General features: G+C 35.9%; 2 protein-coding genes across 7 annotated transcripts in view; one reads left to right on the plus strand and one right to left on the minus strand.

Annotated features, from left to right (window-relative positions):
- The window catches only part of PHYHIPL (phytanoyl-CoA 2-hydroxylase interacting protein like), a 93225-nt gene extending 75250 nt beyond the window's left edge, over window positions 1–17975 (plus strand). For all 4 annotated transcript variants that reach the window (XM_019436082.2, XM_019436084.2, XM_053910296.1 and 1 more), the window contains exons 4-5: window positions 1842–1959; window positions 17328–17975. In XM_019436082.2, the coding sequence (XP_019291627.1) occupies window positions 1842–1959; window positions 17328–17862 (653 nt within the window). In that variant the 3' untranslated portion in view covers window positions 17863–17975. The remainder of the gene's footprint in view (window positions 1–1841; window positions 1960–17327) is intronic.
- A 210-nt stretch (window positions 17976–18185) lies between these two features.
- Window positions 18186–22361, minus strand: part of FAM13C (family with sequence similarity 13 member C) — a 173868-nt gene continuing 169692 nt past the window's right edge. For all 3 annotated transcript variants that reach the window (XM_019436081.2, XM_019436080.2, XM_019436078.2), the window contains one exon: window positions 18186–19961. In XM_019436081.2, coding sequence (XP_019291626.1) covers window positions 19838–19961 — 124 coding nt within the window. In that variant the 3' untranslated portion in view covers window positions 18186–19837. The remainder of the gene's footprint in view (window positions 19962–22361) is intronic.

Consider the following 22361-nt stretch of genomic DNA (forward strand, 5'->3'; position numbering starts at 1 on the left):
ATATTGGAATTAATATATCCCCTCAGTTTTATTCCTGAATTAAAATTTCTCTTTGGAGTCTACCTCATGTTTACTCTTTTTACTGCATTTCTTTCCCCTTACTTTCATTGTCTCCTACCAGGGAAATTTAATCTAAGTGAGACCCATAAGTAAGAGACACAGTCTTTTTTGACATTGTTTTAATACATGTTATTTTCCATAGGACTGCAGTAAACAAAATTATAGTATTTGTCCAATAAAAAGAGCTATAATGTACCTGCTAAAATCCCCATTTGACATTAGGGAAAAGTGTGAAATGTTTCTTCTTTAGCTTAAGGAAGACTTTTGGCATTTCCAGTTCAGAAATACCTATCTGTCTATAGATGCATACACATTCACTCTATCATAATTCACCCTTTTATAATCTACTTAACATTATGAGTACATGTTTTATTTCTATGTGTATTAAGGAAAACCTATGTCTTCTTACTTTCATTTAGAGTGGTCTCCCTGTTGCTCTTTTACTTAACTACATCTCATAACTCTTCTAAGGAGGTTATGGGTGAATAATAAAATGCCAGCTTTTAAATGTGCCACGATAGTTTTCTACAAATTATTTTGCATTTTTAATTTCTATGAGTAAAATTTAAAGGGAACTTAAGCTGTTTAAAGCTCATTGTTTCAGTTTTATCAAAATAATTCAGAGACTTTTACCTAAACTTTATCAATAACCTTGACTCTGTAAATTTTGAGGAAGCTTTTTGTATAAATTGTCTTTTAATCTGGATAGCTAATCCATTCAGCATTTATTGAGTACATACTGTGTGCTAAGCACAGTGCAAAATATTGAAGTAAAACAAAATAGAATGCTACCAACTAATCTACTTCTAGTCTAGTCTATGTCAGAGATAAAACCTTGTGCTTACCTCATAATAAGTCACACTTGTTTATATATTTATGTATAAATTTAGACGGAGTTCTTTGAGAGGAAGAATATTCCTTTTGATCTTGTAACCTGATCATTTAATTTGCATGGTGCCTTCTACGTCATATGTTCTAATCTAAAATGTTTGTCAGCCAGTAAAGCAGTCAGTAAACAAACTGTGCTGCCATGAACAGTTCAACTAGGTTGCTTTCATTTGGAAAGTCTTATAATCGTTATAGACAAAATTTTTGCTTAGATTCTGGTAGAGGAGTTTGATAACAGTCCCCAATTTTCAAAACAAAAAGTTGATGAAAAGATCAAATTACTTGGAGAGAAGCTTTAGATTTTCAAGAGTCCTGTGTACCTGCAAACCACCAACTAGAAGCCAGAAGACTAGTCTAAATTACTAGATATATGAACATTTGGTGAATCAAACTGTGATAAGCCTCAATTTCTGCAGTCAATAAATGGTCATATATAATCTACCTTGCTAACCTCATAGATTTAAAGAGTAAATTAAATGAACATTATTATTGCTACTCCTTTAAATTTATTTGCTACTTATTGCAGGTGAGAAACTTCTTATATTGGACTTTTCAGTTGATTAAAGAAAATTTAGTACCTAGTATGGTGCCAATTGACATTACTTGGGTTGTGCAGAGTCTGCATTCCTTACTTAATGTTTTTGCTTCAGGATCTTTAATTTCAGAGAGTTAAACAAATGCATGGGTATCCAGAAAACAAAATAAAACAAATACATTTTTGTAGAAAGAAAAATGTCCCACAGAAAGACAATGAATGTTTTTTTTTCAGTGCAATTTCCTATTTAAGATAAATCTCCTAAAGTTGATTTTAATAATCTCCAATTTATTAAACATGTAGTTGACACCTTTGGTAATATATTTTTAGTAAGAGAATTTTTTGTTGTTATTTTCAGACTATTCAAAAGTTCATCTAACACAGCTGTTGGAGAAGGCTGAAGTGATTGCAGGACGGATGCTTAAATTTTCTGTTTTTTATCGTAACCAACACAAAGAATATTTTGACTATATTCGGTAAGAATAGAAATATATATATATATATATATATATATATATACACACACACACACATATATATATACATATATAGTGATTTTCTTGACTAAGTGCCATTCCAAGTTCTAGGCTCAGGTTTCCCTTGAGTCTAGTTCTGTGAAATACTAATTTTAGTTTCCTTTCAAAATGATTAATTATACTCTTTTATTTTCCAGAATAATTGAGTAGAAAAGTTCAGATTGTGGGATTTTTTTCACTGTACTTACATTCATTTCTGTAATCATTTGTAATATCAATTCTTGTCAATTTAAGTAGAAGGTCTTAAAGCTCAAGGGCTTAGACTGTTGACCTTTCATGTACAAACTCCTCTAAATATATATCAACTCACCTAAATATTCTCTTCTTGTAGATAGCTTTAGGATATTGGAAATGAAGGGCTGAAAGGTAACATTCATTAAATATGGTGAATCTCGCGGGATTTTCAGGCTTCTAAGTGGAGATCTCTCAGCCATTATCTTGAATTAATTATTCATGAGGACAGTCTGCTGTGTTTACTTTTGAAGTCTGGTGTTCAAGTAGTATTTTGAAGATAGCCTATATTTACCTTGGGAAGCGGTTTCTGGAAATTCAAAAGAAATCCATACTAGAGGGAGTTTTAATACTTAACAATCCTTTTGTATTTGTAGAAGAAATTTTCAGGACACTAAATAGAGAGATGTAGGTTTTAAAATAAGACTAAGACTTTTAAAATGATAAATGCTATGTAGGTTCTAAACCTTTTACATAATAATCTCTATAATGTATCATTTTAAAAGCCTTGGTCTCACTTTAAACTTTAAGTTGTTAGGGATTGTATATGAAAAAAAGTTAGGAAGTTTTGTTGTTATTTATTAGCTCATACTTTTATAGTTTTCTTAAATCAAAATCATGATTTTAGATTTAAATCTGCTCCAAGCTGTGGAAAAATTCAAAGGGAATCAGAGAGAGAGGTAAATTTAGGCATCTGATTTCATCAAATGAAATACTTTGGAGTAACATGGTTTTTTTGATGCTGAAAACCATTCCTGCCTAATACTTGAATATCTTATAAACACAGAGTTTAGTTCATAATTCTTTTAGCTGGTAAATTATTTACCCTTGAGTGTATATAATTCATGGTGGATGCCATTTACCTAATTTAGAGAGTACAAACACAAATATAACACAAATTATTGTACCTGTCAATTGTGAATGGGAATGACCATATGTATTCAACAAGAAAGGTTTTCTTTAAGCATAAAATCTGAAAACAAAAATGATCTACTATTGCTATTTTCTCTAATAAGAAATACATCAATATAATATATCTTTGGTACTGTTTAAATTCTTAGAATATTGCCAATGTCTATTGTAGGTGGCCACTGGAGGTCAGTATTTCCTTGATTTTCTCTGCCCTTTGGGTGAAAACTAGCCTGTTTTCAGGTCCTTAGATACTAAAATTTACACCACCTGTTTGCAAAAATTCTTCCAAAAAGGAAAAAAAAAATGATAAAGACAACCTGGAAAAAGTCATTGTATATGTTGTATAATTGATTCCAACCTACTGGTACAAAAGATTTATTTACTAACAAGGAATTTTCCCTTTTTGGAGTTTCCATGACAGTTTTAAAATCCATGTAAATTATATCCTGATGCAGTATATATAAATAAATATACTTCCCAAGGCATTGGGTACAGTTGTTCAACATTGCTTTCTTAAAACACTTTATTGAAAAAATAGTAGACATTAGCTTCAATGAACCTTGATTTTCTTTTTAGGTAATGAACTCTAATCAGGACCCATTTCCTTTATCACAAATCATTTAAAATGTCATCTTGTTAATCACAGTGCTTGAATAGAAATGAACCATTTACTTATCTGACTAAATGATTTCCAAGTCATTATAAATGATGAAAAAGCATTAAGTAAATTCTGACTCATGGATTGAGCTCATTTTGATCTCTTTCTCTAGAAGTAAATTCCTAAGTGAATCTTGCTTTCCCTTACCTCAGATCAAAATACCACTTTCTCTCTTACTCTTTCAAGTTCATTAGGTAGCCTCATATGTAGATAGATGTAGGGATTCCCAGTGCTTTTAGGTGCTAGATTTTATATGCCCAAAATTGATGCCTGTCACTAATACATTTCTCCTAGTCCAAGTTCTTAACTCTATATTTCTGATGCTATTTTTTTCATTAATTGAGTTTATAGATTCATGTTGGACACATACCATATTGATATTTAGTTTCTGTTAGTGAGAATGTAACAAGGGTAAGAATTTTGCGCCAGGACAAAATGGAGTGGACACCCTTCTCCCTATTTTTCCTGCTAAGTATGACTAAAAACTCTGGACTTTGTATGTAAAAGAAACATAAGAATCTGAAAGGTGGAAGAAGACTGAAAAGTGGAGAGAAGATAAACCAGTTAGGGACCAAGGGACTCAAGGGACAACACAGTGATGAGTTCCCTTAGTTTTCTTTTTAGCTCTTATATTCCAGACCGAGTGCTAAAGAAGCCAGAAACCCCAAAATGCTGATGGGCATAAACCAAAAAACAAAACAAAAAAAAATAAAAACAAAAACTATCAAACAAAATTCAGAAAGTCTCCTTTATTAACCCAAATGACTAGGAAAGAAATAGATTTGAATACACAAAGCTTTTAGACAGTAATTGCCCTACTTCAGTCAAACACCATGGGGGATAACTGTTTTTCCATTCTCACCAGCCAAAGCCAAGTAGTGATACTTCCACCTTCTCCCACCTGTAAGGAAACACCCTCCCTCCTCTTCCATCCCCTACTGGAGTGATGTCAGAGAAAGTTGAATGGGAAACTGGGACTTATACCCCCCCCCCCCCGCCCCGACCAGTGGCAATGTGGTACCTCTCACCCTCCCTACTAGGGTGGTATCACAGAAGTCCTACCAGAAACCAGGACTTTTCACTGCAGCCCAGGAATAAGGTTTGCCTCTGCATATCAGTGAAGGCCATGTACAGAGCAGTACTGAGACAACTTCTCCCTCTCCCAGGTAGATTGTATTAGCAGAAGCCTCGTGAAAGCCTCTACTCTTAGTCTGCCCAGTAGTCATCTCCTTCTGTGTATCATTGAGGTTGACTGGGAATCCTAGACGTTTCTCTCCTAACAGCAATGAAGTGACACTCGTCCACTTCTTCTTCTGATACATAGCCAAAAGAGGCCTGCTGAAATAACTAGATTTAAATAAGACCCAGCGTTATAACCTAATCCTCCCGAAGTCCAAGATAAAATTGAAATCCACTGATGGTCCCAAGAATCAGGAAAATCTTAACTTGAATGAGAAAAGCTGATCAACAGACATCAATGACAAGATAACACAGATTTTAGCATTATCTGACAAGGATTTTCAAAAAGCCAACATAAAAAATTTTCAATAAGGAATGGCAAATGTACTTAAAACAAATAGAAACAACAAAGAACTAGAAGATATAAAGAACTAAATGGATATTGTAGAACTGAAAAAAAAAAACCTGTAAGTAAAAACTTAGTGGATAGACTCCATAACAAAATGAAGAGGACAAAGGAAAGAATCCATAAGCTTGAAGATAGAACAATAGAAATTATCCAAACTGAATTAAGAGAAAATTGATTGAAAAAAAAAAAAAGAGCATAGCTTCACAGACATGTAGGACTATAGTATCTAATATCTAATACTGATGTCATTAGAGTCGAAAAGAAAGAAGGAAGAGGGTGGAGCTAAGAAAATACGCAGAGAAAAAAATAGTCGATATGTTTCCAAATTTGGCAAAGGACAGAAACCTAAAGATTAAAAAAGCTAAGTAAATCCCAAATAGGATAAACCAAAATAAATCTGTTCCAAGACACTTTATAAACTCTTGAAAATTGAAGATAAAACAAATCCTCTAAGTTGACCAGAGACAAAAAAGATACCTCATCTATAGAGGAAAAACAATTTGAATAACATCATCATTGGAAACCATGTAGACCAGAAAGAAGTGACACAATATCTCTAAGTTCTGAAAGAGGACTGTCAACCCAGAACCCTATATTTAGTGAAAATACCATTCAAGAATAAAGGGGAATCAAGACATTCTCAGATGAAGGAAAATTAAGGGGAATTTCTCACCAGCATATCTACCCTTAAAAGAATGACTAAAAGAAGTTTAGTATTTTATTTTGTTTTTAGTTTTATTTTATTTTATTAATTTATATATTTATTTTATTTTATTTTTTATTTTATTTTTTTATTCATCATGATAAGTATACTCTTTAATCCCATCCCCTGTATCTCCCATCCTCCCACCGACCTGGCCTCTGGTAACCATCAGTTGTTCTCTATAGTTACGAGTCTGTTTCTTGGTTTGTCTCTCTCTTTTGTACTTTGCTCGTTTGTTTTGTTTCTTAACTATCACATGTATGAAATCATATGTTATTTGTCTTTCTCTGATTGACTTATATCATTTAGCTTTATATTTATACTCTCTAGTTTTACTCATGTTGCACATAGAAAGATTTCATCCTTTTTTTGCTAAGTAATATTTCATTGCATACACCATCTTTTTGATCCATTCATCAGTCAACAGACACTTGAAGCTGCTTCCATACTTGGCTATTATAAATAATGCTGCAGTAAACATAGGGGTGCTTGTATCCCTTTGAATTAGGATTTTTGTATTTGGGTAAATACCCAGTAGTGAAATTCTGGAATCATAAGGTAGTTCTATTTTTAACTTTTTGAGGAATCTCCATACTGTTTTCTACATTGGCTATACTAATTTGCATTCCCACCAATAGTGTAAGAGGGTTCCTTTTTCTCCATATCCTTGCCGACATTTGTTTCTTATGTTATTGATTTTAGCCATTCTGACAGGTGTGAAGTAATATCTTATTGTAGTTTTGAGTTGCATTTTCCTGATGATGAGTGATGTTGAACGTGTTTTCATGTGTCTGTTGACCAACTGGATGCCTTCTTTAGAGAAATGTCTGTTCTTTTGCCTATTTTTAACTGGATTGTTTGGGTTTTTGGTGTTGAGTTATATAAGTTCTTTATATATTTGGATACTAACCCTTTATTGGATATGTCACTTGCAAATATCTTCTCCAATTCCATAGGTTGTCTTTTCATTTTGTTGATTGTTTCCTTCACTGTTCAGAAGCTTTTTATTTTTATGTAGTCCCAATAGTTTATTTTTGCTTTTATTTCCTCTGCCTCAGGAGACATATCTAGAAAAATGTTTCTATGGCCAATGTCAGAGAAATTACTGCCTGTGCTCTCTTTTAGAATTTTCATGATTTGTGGTCTCACAGTTAGGTCTTTATTTTGAGTTTATTTTTGTGTATAGTGTAATAAAGTGGTCCAGTTTTATTGTTTTGCATGTAGTTTCCCAGCACCATTTGTTGTAGAGACTTTTCCCCATTGGATAGTGTTCCCTCTTTTGTCAAAGATAAGATTAATCTATGTACTTGTGGGTTTACTTCTGGGGTTTCTATTCTGTTCCATTGATCTATGCATCTCTTTTTGTTCCAGTACCAAAATGTTTTCATTATTACTACTTTCTAATACAACTTTAAATCTGGAATTATGATAGCTCCAGCTTTGTTTTCCAAGACTCCTTTGGCTATTTGAGGTCTTTTGTAGTTCTATACAAATTTTAGAATTGTTTGTTCTAGTTTTACAAAAAGTGCTGTTGGTATTTTGATAGGGATTGCATTAAATTTGTAGATTGCTTTGGGTAGTATAGACATTTCAACAATTGTTCTTCTAACCCATAAGCATGGAATGTCTTTCCATTTCTTTGTGTCATCTTGAATTTTTTTCATCATTGTTTTATAGTTTTTAAAGTACAAGTCTTTCACATCTTTGGCTAAGTTTATTCCTAGATATTTTATTGCTTTTGGTGAAATTGTATATGGGATTGTTTTCTTAATTTCTCCTTCTTCTGTTTCATTATTAGTGTGTAGAAATGCAATGGATTTCTGTACATTGATTTTGTATCCTGTGACTTTACTGAATTCATGTATCAGTTCTAGTAGGTTTTTGGTGGAGTTTTTAGGATTTTTTTTGTTTATTTATTTATTTTTTGAGAGAGAGAGAGAGAGAGCACACAGGAAGAGCAGAGAGAGAGGGCGAGAGAGAGAAAATCCCAAGTAGGCTCTACACTGTCAGTGCACTGCCAGTGCAGACACTGACAGTGCAGAGCCTGATGTGGGGCTCAAACCCATGAACCGTGAGATCATGACCTGAGCCGAAACCAGGAGTTGGACACTTAACCGACTGATCCATCCAGGTGCCTCATTTAGGGTTTCCATATATAGTATCATGTAATCTGCATATAGTAAGAGTTTACTTCTTCCTTACCAATTTGGATATTATGTTGTTTGATTGCTGTAGCTAAGACTGACTTCCAGTTCTATGTTGAATAAAAGTGGTGAGAATGGACATCCTTGTCTTATTCCGGACCTTAGGGGGAAAACTTGGGTTTGATATTCTCTGTGGGTTTTTTATATAAATGTGGGCTTTTCATTTATTATGTGGCAGTGTGTTCTCTCTAAACCCACTTTGTTGAGGGTTTTTATCATTAAAGGATGTTGTTATTGTCAAATGCTTTTTCTGCATCTATTGAAATGATCAGATGGTTCTTATCTTTTCTCTTATTGATGTGACATATCATGTTGATTTTTGCATGAATATTAAACCCTTGTATCCTGGGAATAAATCCAACCTGACTGTGGCATGAACTTTTTAAAATCTATTGTTGGATTTGATTTGCTGATATTTTGTTGAGGATTTTTGTCTCTATATTCCATAGAGATGTTGCCCTGTAGTTTTCTTTTTTTGTGATGTCTTTATCTGATTTTGGTATCAGGGTGATACTAGCCTTGTAGAATGAATTTGCAAGTTTTCCTTCCTCTTGTATTTTTTGGAGTAGTTTGAGAAGAATGGGTATTAACTCTTCTTCAAATGTTTGGTAGAACTTGTCTCTGAAGTTGTCTGGTCCTGGACATTTGTTTTTTGAAAGTTTTTTTGATTATCATTTTGACTTCATTGTTGGTAATAGGTCTGTTCAAATTTTCTATTTCTTCTTGCTTTAGCTTTTGTAGGTTATATGTTTCTAGGAATTTATCCATTTCTTCTAAGTTGTCCAGTTTGTTGGCATATAAGATCTTTTACAGTTGTTTGTATTTCTGTGGTGTTGGTTGTTATTTCTCCTCTTTCATTAATAATTTTGTGTGTTTGGATCCTCTCTTTTTTTAATGAGTATTGCTAGAGGTTTATCTTGTTAATCTTCTCAAAGAACCACCTTCTGGTTTCGTTGATATGTTCTATTGTGTTTTTTTAGTTTCTTTTTTTTTCAATATATGAAATTTATTGTCAAATTGGTTTCCATACAACACCCAGTGCTCATCTCAAAAGGTGTCCTCCTCAATACCCATCACACTCCCTCCCCACCCTCCCACCCCCCATCAACCCTCAGTTTGTTCTCACTTTTTAAGAGTTTTTTATGCTTTGGCTCTCTCCCACTCTAACCTCTTTTTTTTTTTTTTTTTTCCTTCCCGTCACCCATGGGTTTCTGTTAAGTGTCTCAGGATCCATATAACAGTGAAAACATGTGGTATCTGTCTTTCTCTGTATGACTTATTTCACTTAGCATCACACTCTCCAGTTCCATCCACGTTGCTACAAAAGGCCATATTTCATTTTTTCTCATTGCCACGTAGTACTCCATTGTGTATATAAACCACAGTTTCTTTATCCATTCATCAGTTGATGGACATTTAGGCTCTTTCCATAATTTGGCTATTGTTGAGAGTGCTGCTATAAACATTGGGGTACAAGTGCCCCTATGCATCAGCACTCCTGTGTGCCTTGGGTAAATTCCTAGCAGTACCAATGCTGGGTCATAGGGTAGGTCTATTTTTAATTTTTTGAGGAACCTCCACACTGTTTTCCAGAGTGGCTGCACCAGTTTGCATTCCCACCAACAGTGCAAGAGGATTCCCATTTCTCCACATCCTCGCCAGCATCTATAGTCTCCTGATTTGTTCATTTTGGCCACTCTGACTGGCATGAGGTGATATCTGAGTGTGGTTTTGATTTGTAATTCCCTGATGAGGAACGACATTGAGCATCTTTTCATGTGCCTGTTGGCCATCCGGATGTCTTCTTTAGACAAGTGTCTATTCATGTTTTCTGCCCATTTCTTCACTGAGTTATTTGTTTTTCAGGTGTGAAGTTTGGTGAGCTCTTTATAGATTTTGGATACTAGCCCTTTGTCCGATATGTCATTTGCAAATGTCATTTCCCATTCCGTTGGTTGCCTTTTAGTTTTGTTGGTTGTTTGCTGTGCAGAAGCTTTTTATCTTCATAAGGTCTCAGTAGTTCATTTTTGCTTTTAATTCCTTGCCTTTGGGGATGTGTCAAGTAAGAAATTGCTACGACTGAGGTCAGAGAGGTCTTTTCCTGCTTTCTCCTCTAGTGTTTTGTTGGTTTCCTGTCTCACATTCAGGTCCTTTATCCATTTTGAGTTTATTTTTGTGAATGGTGTGAGAAAGTGGTCTAGTTGCAACCTTCTGCATGTTGCTGTCCAGTTCTCTCAGTACCATTTGTTAAAGAGACTGTCTTTTTTCCATTGGATGTTCTTTCCTGCTTTGTCAAAGATTACTTGGCCATACGTTTGTGGGTCTAGTTCTGGGGTTTCTATTCTATTCCATTGGTCTATGTGTCTGTTTTTGTGCCAATACCATGCTGTCTTGATGATGACAGCTTTGTAGTAGAGGCTAAAGTCTGGGATTGTGATGCCTCCTGCTTTGGTCTTCTTCAAAATTACCTTGGCTATTTGGGGCCTTTTGTGGTTCCACATGAATTTTAGAATTGCTTGTTCTAGTTTCAAGAAGAATGCTGGTGCAATTTTGATTGGGATTGCATTGAGTGTGTAGATAGCTTTGGGTAGTATGGACATTTTGACAATATTTATTCTTCCAATCCATGAGCATGGAATGTTTTTCCATTTCTTCATATCTTCTTCAATTACCTTCATAAGCTTTCTATAGTTTTCAGCATACAGATCTTTTACATCTTTGGTTAGATTTATTCCTAGGTATTTTATGCTTCTTGGTGCAATTGTGAACGGGATCAGTTTCTTTATTTGTCTTTCTGTTCCTTCATTGTTAGTGTATAAGAATGCAACTGATTTCTGTACATTGGTTTTGTATCCTGCAACTTTGCTGAATTCATGTATCAGTTCTAGCAGACTTTTGGTGGAGTCTATCGGATTTTCCATGTATAATATCATGTCATCTGCAAAAAGCGAAAGCTTGACTTCATCTTTGCCAATTTGGATGCCTTTGATTTCCTTTTGTTGTCTGATTGCTGATGCTAGCACTTCCAACATTATGTTAAACAATAGCAGTGAGAGTGGACATCCCTGTCGTGTTCCCGATCTCAGGGAAAAAGCTCTCAGTTTTTCCCCATTGAGGATGATATTTATTAGCTGTGGGCTTTTCAAAAATGGCTTTTATGATGTTTAAGTATGTTCCTTCAATCCCAACTTTCTCGAGGGTTTTTATTCAGAAAGGTGCTGACTTTTGTCAAATCCCTTCTCTGAATCGATTGACAGGATCGTATGGTTCTTATCTTTTCTTTTATTAATGTGATCTATCACGTTGATTGATTTGCGAATGTTGAACCAGCCCTGCATCACAGGAAGGAAGCCCATTTGATCATGGTGAATAATTCTTTTTATATGCTGTTGAATTCGATTTGCTAGTATCTTATTGAGAATTTTTACATCCATATTCATCGGGGATATTGGCCTGTAGTTCTCTTTTTTTTACTGGGTCTCTGTCTGGTTTAGGAATCAAAGTAATACTGGCTTCATAGAATGAGTCTGGAAGTTTTCCTTCCCTTTTTATTTTTTGGAATAGCTTGAGAAGGATAGGTATTATCTCTGCTTTAAACGTCTGGTAGAACTCCCCTGGGAAGCCATCTGGTCCTGGACTCTTATTTGTTGGGAGATTTTTGATAACCGATTCAATTTCTTCGCTGGTTATGGGTCTGTTCAAGCTTTCTACTTCTTCCTGATTTAGGAAGTGTGTGGGTACTTAGGAAGTTGTCCATTTCTTCCAGGTTGTCCAGTTTGTTGGCATACAATTTTTCATAGTATTCCCTGATAATTGCTTGTATCTCTGAGGGATTGGTTGTAATAATTCCATTTTCATTCATGATTTTATCTATTTGGGTCATCTCCCTTTTCTTTTTGAGAAGCCTGGCTAGAGGTTTATCAATTTTGTTTATTTTTTCAAAAAACCAACTCTTGGTTTCGTTGATCTGCTCTACAGTTTTTTTATATTCTATATTGTTTATTTCTGCTCTGATCTTTATTATTTCTCTTCTTCTGCTGGGTTTAAGCTGTCTTTGATGTTCTGCTTCTATTTCCTTTAGGTGTGCTGTTAGATTTTGTATTTGGGATTTTTCTTGTGTTTGAGATAGGCCTGGATTGCAATGTATTTTCCTCTCAGGACTGCCTTTGCTGTATCCCAAAGCGTTTGGATTGTTGTATTTTCATTTTCGTTTGTTTCCATATATTTGTTAATTTCTTCTCTAATTGCCTGGTTGACCCACTCATTTGTTAGTAGGGTGTTCTTTAACCTCCATGCTTTTGGAGGTTTTCCAGACTTTTTCCTGTGGTTGATTTCAAGCTTCATAGCATTGTGGTCTGAAAGTGTGCATGGTATGATTTCAATTCTTGTATACTTATGAAGCGCTGTTTTATGACCCAGTATGTGATCTATCTTGGAGAATGTTCCATGTGCACTCGAGAAGAAAGTATATTGTGTTGCTTTGGGATGCAGAGTTCTAAATATATCTGTCCAGTCCATCTGATCCAATGTATCATTCAGGGCCCTTGTTTCTTTATTGACCGTGTGTCTATATGATCTATCCATTTCTGTAAGTGGGGTGTTAAAGTCCCTGCAATTACCACATTCTTATCAATAAGGTTGCTTATGTTTGTGAGTAATTGTTTTATATATTTGGGGGCTCCCATAATCGGCGCATAGACATTTATAATTGTTAGATGGATAGACCCTGTAATTATTATATAATGCCCTTCTTCATCTCTTGTTACAGCCTTTAATTGAAAGTCTAGTTTGTCTGATATAAGTATGGCTACTCCAGCTTTCTTTTGACTTCCAGTGGCATGATAAATAGTTCTCCATCCCCTCACTCTCAATCTAAAGGTGTCCTCAGATCTAAAATGAGTCTCTTGTAGACAGCAAATAGATGAGTCTTGTTTTTTTACCCATTCTGATACCCTATGTCTTTTGGTTGGCGCATTTAGTCCATTCACATTCAGTGTTATTATAGAAAGATATGGGTTTAGAGTCATTGTGATGTCTGTATGTTTTATGTTTGTAGCGATGTCCCTGGTACTTTGTCTCACAGGATCCCCCTTAGGATCTCTTGTAGGGCTGGTTTAGTGGTGACGGATTCCTTCAGTTTTTGTTTGTTTGGGAAGACCTTTATCTCTCCTTCTATTCTAAATGACAGACTTGCTGGATAAAGGATTCTCGGCTGCATATTTTTTCTGTTCATCACATTGAAGATCTCCTGCCATTCCTTTCTGGCCTGCCAAGTTTCAGAAGAGAGATGGGTCACGAGTCTTATAGGTCTCCCTTTATATGTTAGACCATGTTTATCCCTTGCTGCTTTCAGAATTTTCTCTTTATCCTTGTATTTTGCCAGTTTCACTATGATATGTCATGCAGAAGATCGATTCAAGTTACGTCTGAAGGGAGTTCTCTGTGCCTCTTGGATTTCAATGCCTTTTTCCTTCCCCAGATCAGGGAAGTTCTCAGCTATGATTTCTTCAAGTACACCTTCAGCACCTTTCCCTCTCTCTTCCTCCTCTGGAATACCAATTATGTGTATATTATTTCTCTTTAGTGCATCACTTAGTTCTCTAATTTTCTCCTCATACTCCTGGATTTTTTTATCTCTTTTTCTCAGCTTCCTCTTTTTCCATAATTGTATCTTCTAGTTCACCTATTCTCTCCTTGCCTCTTCAATCCGAGCCGTGGTTATTTCCATTTTATTTTGCAACCCGTTTATCGCATTTTTTAGCTCCTCCTGACTATTCCTTAGTCCCTTGATCTCTGTAGCAAGAGATTGTCTGCTGTCCTCTATACTATTTTCAAGCCCAGCGATTAATTTTATGACTATTATTCTAAATTCACTTTCTGTTTATTTTGTTTAAATCCTTTTTGATCAGTTCGTTAGCTGTTGTTATTTCCTGGAAATTCTTTTGAGGGGAATTCTTCTGTTTGGTCATTTTGGATAGCCCCTGGAGTGGTGCGGAACTGCAAGGCACTTCCCCTGTTCTGTCTTGAATAACTCGCGTTGGTGGGTGGGGCCGCAGTCAGGCCTGATGTCTGCCCCCAGCCCACCGTTGGGGCCACAGTCAGACTGGTGTGTACCTTCTGTTCCCCTCTCCATTCACTGTGGTGTGGCGTGGCCAGTCTGGGCTACTTGCACACTGCCAGGCTTGTGGTGCTGGGGATCTGGCATATTAGCTGAGGTGGATAGGCAAGGTGCACGGGGGTGGGAGGGGCAGTCTCAGCTCACTTCTTAGGTGATCCGCTTCAGGAGGGGCCCTGTGGCAGTGGGAGGGAGTCAGACCCGCTGCAGGAGGTGTGGCTCTGCAGAAGCACAGTGTTGGGTGTTTGCACGGTACAAGCAAGTTCCCTGGCAGGAACTGGTTCCCTTTGGGATTTTGGCTGGGGTATGGGCGAGGGGCATGGCACTGGCCAGCGCCTTTGTTCCCCGCCAAACTGAGCTCTGTCATCCTGGGGCTCAGCAACTCTCCCTCCTGTTGTCCTCCAGCCTTCCCGCTCTCCGAGCAGAGCTGTTAACTTAATAACCTTCCAGATGTTAAGTCCCGCTTGCTGTCTGAACACACTCCCTCCGGCCCCTCTGCTTTTGCAAGCCAGACGCGGGGTCTCTGCTTGGCCGGCAGGCTGCCACTCCGCCCCGGCTCCCTTCGCCAGTCCATGTAGCACACCGCCTCTCTGCCCTTCCTACCCTCTTCCGTGGGCCTCTCGTCTGCACTTGGCTCCAGAGACTCTGTTCTGCTAGTCTTCTGGTGGTTTTCTGGGTTATTTAGGCAGGTATAGGTGGAATCTAAGTGATCAGCAGGATGCGGTGAGCCCAGAGTCCTCCTACGCTGCCATCTTCCCCAGGTCCTCCTGTTTTTTTAGTTTCTATATCATTTATTCCTACTGTAATCCTATTTGCTCGGTTTGATTTTTGTTTGTTCTCCTTTTTCTAGCTCATTTTGGTTGTAAAGTAAGATTGTGTCAGATTTTTTTCTTGATTCTTGAGATAAGCCTGTATTGCTATAAACTTTCCTTAGAACTTCTTGTTGCACTCCAAAGATTTTGGACCATTGTAGTTTTTTTAAGTTTTTGAAAAAGGAAGAAAATGATAATAGAAGGAATTTTTGGAACATCAGGAGGAAAGGAAGAACAGTAAGAATAAAAATATGGGGTTCAATTGGAATATCGTACATCATTTATTTTTCTAGTGTCTTCTAATATGTGACAGTTTCTTGGTCTTACTTTGAATCTCATTTTTAATAAGCTTCCTTGGTAGCAGCCTTTGAGACTCATTGCTGTACTATAGTTAGGGGAGATCTTGAGCACACCTCACTGACCCAAAGGCTACCCTACAACTCAGCAATAGCACTACTAGGAATTTATCCAAAGGATACAGGAGTGATGATTCATAGGGACACATGTAACCCCAATGTTTACAGCAGTGCTTTCAACAATAGCCAAATTATGGACAGAACCTAAATGTCCATCAACTGATGAATAGATAAAGAAGATGTGGTTTATATATACAATGGAATACTACTTGGCAATGAGAAAGAATGAAATCTTGCCATTTGCAGCAACATGGATGGAATTGGAGGCTATTATTCAAAGTGAAGTCAGAGAAAGACAGATATCATATGTTTTCACTCATATGTGGAACTTGAGAAACTTAACTAAAGACCATGGGGGAAGGGAAGGGGAAAAATAGTTACAAACAGAGAGGGAGGGAGGCAAACCATAAGAGACTCTTAAATACAGAGAACAAACTAAGGGTTCATGGGGAGGGGGATGGAGGAGAGGGGAAAATGGGCGATGGGCATTGAGGAGGGCCCTTGTTGAGATGAGCACTGGGTGTTGTATGTAAGCGATGAATCATAGGAATCTGCCCCCAAAACCAAGAGCACACTGTATACACTGTATGTTAGCCAACTGGACAACAAATTACATTTAAAAAAAAAAATAGAAAGCAAAAAGAACAAAAAAAAAAAAAAAAGAAGAAGAATGCTGACTGGGAACCTTCTCATGCCTGCATAGTAGGTTGTAATTTTCATCCCAAGTCTTGCTGGTTAAGGGCCCAACAAGAAAGAGAAGGGACATTTAGTAAGAGTTCTGGAGAAAATTTGACAAAAGCGCCATTCACAAAGGTATAGGCAGGGTGAAGGCAACAATAAGGAATGCTAAAGCAAACAAGAACTATCAAGAATTGAAAAGTTTTACTATTCTTGAGAAGGGGAATAGAGTACACCTGATAGGAGAAATAGAGACATGTGGTACAGGTGAATCCAGCCACACCAGAACCACAAGGTTCTGAAGAATGGAGAAAGTAGAAGACGACACACTCAAGGTTTTACTTCCTCCTCTCCCAGATATGCTGGTGCCCCCACTGGCAGAACTGAAATGGAAGGGACCAAGGAACAAGGAGGAACTGGATGATAGAGTCCCAGCTCACAGTGGAAGGCAAGAAGGATGGAGAATAGAACTGGGGGAATGGTAAAGGAGGAATAACCAGCTCTGTTGTAAGAAAAACACAAGAGAGAGGACCTAATTAGCAAACAGTACCCTGGGGGAAAAAAACCTAAAAAACAAAATAAAACGCTTTTGTGCCAATATACATGGACAGTACTCAGGACTAAATTTCTGGCATACTTTAAAGAAACATTCAGTATATTTAACTAACCAATACTGTTAGTCTAGTTTTCTCTTCAAAAAGCCACTTCTAAAACCCAGTAGGTATATAATGGATGTGATTTCAGTTGTAAGATTTCTAATTCCAGTTCAGTTTTTCTGGCCAGGAAATTTATTATAGAAAGACCTCCAAGGTTTGTAGAAGAACATCCTAGCATTAAAGTACATAAAAGTTAAGTAGGTCAAAAGATGGATTCTCCTTGCTCTGATAGTAGGATGATCAGACTTTTAGGCCAACCACCAATAAGATCTGCATATAAATTAATAGCTTTACTACTATTATACCAAGAAATGATCATTTCTTTTCCCTTGCAGAGAACATCATGGGAATGCTATGCAGCCATCTGTCAAGGATAACAGTGGTAGCCATGGCTCTCCTATCAGTGGAAAATTAGAAGGCATCTTCTTCAGCTGCAGCACTGAATTCAATACTGGGAAGCCACCCCAGGATTCACCTTACGGAAGATACAGGTTTGAGATTGCAGCAGAAAAACTTTTTAACCCCAATACTAACTTATACTTTGGGGACTTCTACTGTATGTACACTGCTTATCATTATGTGATTCTTGTTATTGCCCCTGTGGGATCACCAGGAGATGAATTTTGTAAGCAGCGCCTTCCTCAGCTAAATTCCAAGGATAATAAATTTTTGACCTGCACAGAAGAAGATGGGGTGCTGGTTTACCACCATGCCCAGGATGTCATTTTAGAAGTCATTTACACTGATCCTGTGGATCTTTCTCTGGGCACTGTAGCAGAAATCACTGGTCATCAGCTCATGAGTTTGTCTACTGCAAATGCAAAGAAAGATCCCAGCTGCAAAACCTGTAATATCAGTGTTGGACGTTAATGCCCACTTTTCTTATTCTTACTCAGTCCCTTTTCTTCCCTTAGGAGCATTGATCCTCTGTTGTCCATTCTCATCACCAGATGTTTTCCACTGAAGCATGCACATGCCGCTATCACCAAAAGCAAAGTGCCATTTTTCAAATTTCATTCAGAGCCGTTCTAGTGTTTCCTATTCCCTGACCTTCCCATTACTTTCAGTGATGAAAGTTCTCCTCTGACACTTTATTGCCTAGATGCTGCAATGTTTTTATTTTTCCTTTATGCCAAACATAACAAGACAATTATATAAATGCTTTAGCAAAATACAAAATAACAGCTTATAAATGGTGTTTAAATATGCATTCATTTTAATCTACTGAACAAATATTGGGATAACTCCAAACCGCATGAAAGGGTGTAATTGCAGCATGAGTTAAATCTTGAAGCCTAGAATTGTCAACACTTCCAACTTGTTGTTTGACAGTGTTATTTATGTTATTTATATTAGCTAACAGGAAACAACTATTGTGTTTCAACATAATAAATATAATAGAAAAATATTTTATTTGTATTGTTGTATAAAATATTTACAATCATATAGAATATATAGAGTTACATTTTAATAGCAATTGTATACATGTCATGAAACCATTTCCCTTATCAAAGATGTAGTTTGTAAACTTCAAATAGTTGTGTATCTGTCCTGTTACAAGTAGATGACTTCAATTAAACAAATTTGTGAAGGACATCATTCTGATTCATAAAAGTTATAAAATACCAGGTAAATACAGAGAAAACAATAAGCCTCTGAAATACTCTACTTCTGAAAGTCAATATTCTTCCCACCCAAACTATATGAAAATGTGAATTTGTTCAACATCATGCTTAAACATTACAGAAAACAGAAATACAAACATGGTTGTTACAAGAGAGAAAATGTTGACCTCTTATTTTTACAAAGGCAAAATAATAAACGCATGTTTTAGTACAAAATAACACAAAACTATATGCACTAAAGTTGATGAAGCAAATAAAATATTTAGCTTTCTTTTCCAAGGTGTCAGAAATTTGCAAATTTTGTGCAAGATGAAGAATACCTACAACTCATGAGAAAGCTTTGTGACTATACAAAGTACAGACTTTGGAACATTAAGAAAAATGCATATTCCCAATGGAAAAATAGTTATATACTCTTATAGTAAACAAAAAGATTAGCAATCATAACTATGATCACATTAGAATTATATACTGCAGACCACGAATCTATCCCAAAATAACCTATTTTTAAATTTTAATACAATAGTTTACTTTAATATAAACATCTGTCATTATAGACAAAGTTAATTCACAAAGTACATGCTATCAGAATGAACTTTGGTAACCAGAAATGTAAAATCTCAAATAACAGGTAAAATCTGCTATTTTTATATAGAAATAAAAAATTAGCAGTGACACATTCTAGTATGCTTTACTGATAGCCTAGCAGACTTAAGGGACAAGGTAGATTTTTTTATCACTTAAAAATCTATTAGAAGTTTTAAATATATTAAATTCTTACTAGCCATATTGCTTCCTACATAAAAAGAAAAGTTTCTTTTCCTCCTTATTGATTTTTTAAAAATCATGCTCTTTTCCACACTTTAACATAAGCAGGTTTTGGACACAAAATAGACTTTTCCTAAAAAGTGGCCCACTGAACAAGTATTATTTAGATTTGATAAAATATTAAGATGTTTTTTGAAATAATTATACCGACCATGTGTTTTCTCCTTGGCATGGAGCAATTTTTCCAATTATATTGTTAGTATATTTCCCCCATTTAACTCTTCCATCCTCATTTATAATTACATTTGCCATCCCTTCTTAAAAACAGCTAATACTACCACTAAAGTGCTTTGATTCTCAGTATGTCAAAACTACTTAGCAAGAATGTCAGAGGTAAAGAAACTTGGCCTTATCCTGGTTGAAAGTGAGCACAAACAAATATTTCCTGAACCTCAGATGGTTTTGGCCACATCTTGCTTGCTGATGAGGACCTCTAATAGTCTCAGTTTGGCTTTTATGTGCTTGTATTCATAGTACTCATCTGCCATCGGTATCCTATCTTCCTTTTGTGGACTTCTGCAAAACAGGAAAGACTATTAGCTCATAATAAATCAAGTCATTAAAAATCCTTTTATAATTTTTACATGAGAAAGTACAGGGTGGATGTTTCCACTTGGCTTTCGCATCATGTCTTTTTTACCTTCCCTTCCACCTTCACACTCTCCCTCTTTCATGTGTTATTGGATTTTTATATAATAGAGAATGTCATAGGTGTTTTGCAGATTTATGATCCAATGCTCAGACATATATCAATGGAGCAAGTAAAAAGGTCTGAGGAATAAAACAAAAACCACAACTCAAGGCATTCTTTAGTTATTCTACTGTTACTCATGCCAAAGCCCCATACCTGTGCAGAATGTCCAGCCCTGACAGTCAGAATTGTTCAAAATTCAACCTAAAAAACTACATAAATTAAAAGAATGTATAAATTTATTGTTATAGGGGTAAAAAAGCTCATTGGCTATCTTGTAAATACGAAATATTTCCAAGTTTTTAAAATTATAATACCTATCTCTGCCAATGTGTAGTAGAATCAAGGAGATGTTTATGGATTGAATTTATTTATGGGAGTCTGAATTGCAGTGGTTCTCTTTGCACACTAATTCTAAGGCTACACATCTAAGCACAGTTTATACATCTGTGTTCTAACTACTATGTGTTCTTGCCATTTACTTTGAAGAATGTTTGGGTAACATCTGGAGTTAAAACCATTCCTTCCCACAAAAACATGTTGCCAGGATATGTTTTCTAAAGGGCAGTAATTGATTCAGGATCTTAGATGGCCCTTGTCTCCTTGGTTGATAAGATGACCAATTGCTTTTAGAACATTTTCACTCATGACTTTGAAATATAAGGTGTGGAAAACAGATGCAGTACCACAGTTGCTACTGAAAATAAACACTAATATTAGTATGGCTGAATATAGGTAAATCGCAAGCACTTGATGTTTTACCTATTGTCCCTTCTATTTTCCTAGTACTGATAAAAGAAATATCTCTCACAAATAAAAAAAAAATAGTGAAAGTATAAAGATTTCCTAAGAATGTAGTTATCTACTTGTGACACATCACTATACATTGCCCTGGAATTTCTAGTACAGAACTCAGAAGAGTACACAAACCTAAAGACAGGGTTTCTATTAAATATTGCCTAAGTTATTTAACAATTCCTTTGCCTCCATTCTGTGTTATGGACCAACCTTTTATCTAGGAATTTAATACCACCTTAACTTGTATAAACATATATAAGTGAAGAAATGGTCTAATTTATAGGGAAACACTAGTAATCCATCATGTAACTTTTCCCTGGTCCTGCATACTCCATTTTGGCTAATAAAGAAGAGTGCATTGGCCAGAATGAAAAATTTTGCTAAGTATTTCCTGAAGCAGTTTTCCCGTTATGTAAAACATGCTAATGTGCTTAATACAGTTCCTGGCTCAAAAATATTAATGTCATATCTATATGATTAATCTTCTTGCTTGGCAAATATTACCAAGAACATTTATAGTAACTTAAACTTTTTAGTACTCCATTTGCATGGTTATTTTACCATATGGATAGGATTAGAACTTCCTAATAAAATGTTTTAGGAGAAAAGATTAAGATCCATATCTCCTACCCATTTAACCCTTTGATTTTAGTTGTAATCTACTACCACTTTGGCATTTAGTTTAAGTATATTACCACAAGAGGGCCTAAAATTTCAGTCAAATATAGGCATATCTGAAGTGGGATTAGGACTCAAAGGTGCAGTAGAGTACTATACATAGAACATCACTAACTTCTCTGTATATCAGAAGGCATGACAAGTACCACTCTCTAGTGGTAGTCCTCCATTAGGCAGGACTATTAGCATACTGGTGGGTGAGGGGGATTCTCAAACTTTTTAGACTCCTGGGTTCATATAGGTAAAAAAAAAATGTAAATGTAAAAGCTGTATGGAAATTCTGTAAAGGAAAAATAATGGAAATGAAAAAAGAAAATGAAAAATTATGTTTTATATTCTAAATTTAACAGCCACATAACATTTTTCAGTAGATTAGTTAACAACAGCAGAAAGGTAAATTTGGAGTCCAGGCAGAAAACAAAGTGAATTACATCTGTATTTGCTAAGTACAATAAGTTTCTGACTTAATAGGTCAAGTCCTAGTACACAGCTCTGGAGGACTGAAATGAAGAAACTGCTAAGAGGTGAGTAGACCTCTTTCAGGGTGTTTTAGAAAATAGTCCCTTGTCCATTAGGTCAACCCTCAGTCTGCTGAAATGGAAGAAATCACGAGAGGCAGATATGTACATGGAGAGGAATATCAAGGGGCCAGTGTATCACTGACTCCCACCTCTGCCACCTTAATAACTTTGTGACTTTGGGAAAGTTACACCTTATTATTTTTAATACTGACATCCCACATGACAACT

This window comes from Panthera pardus, unplaced genomic scaffold, assembly GCF_024362965.1.
Source record: "Panthera pardus isolate Hobbes unplaced genomic scaffold, ASM2436296v1 HiC_scaffold_22, whole genome shotgun sequence".
NCBI lineage: Eukaryota > Metazoa > Chordata > Mammalia > Carnivora > Felidae > Panthera > Panthera pardus.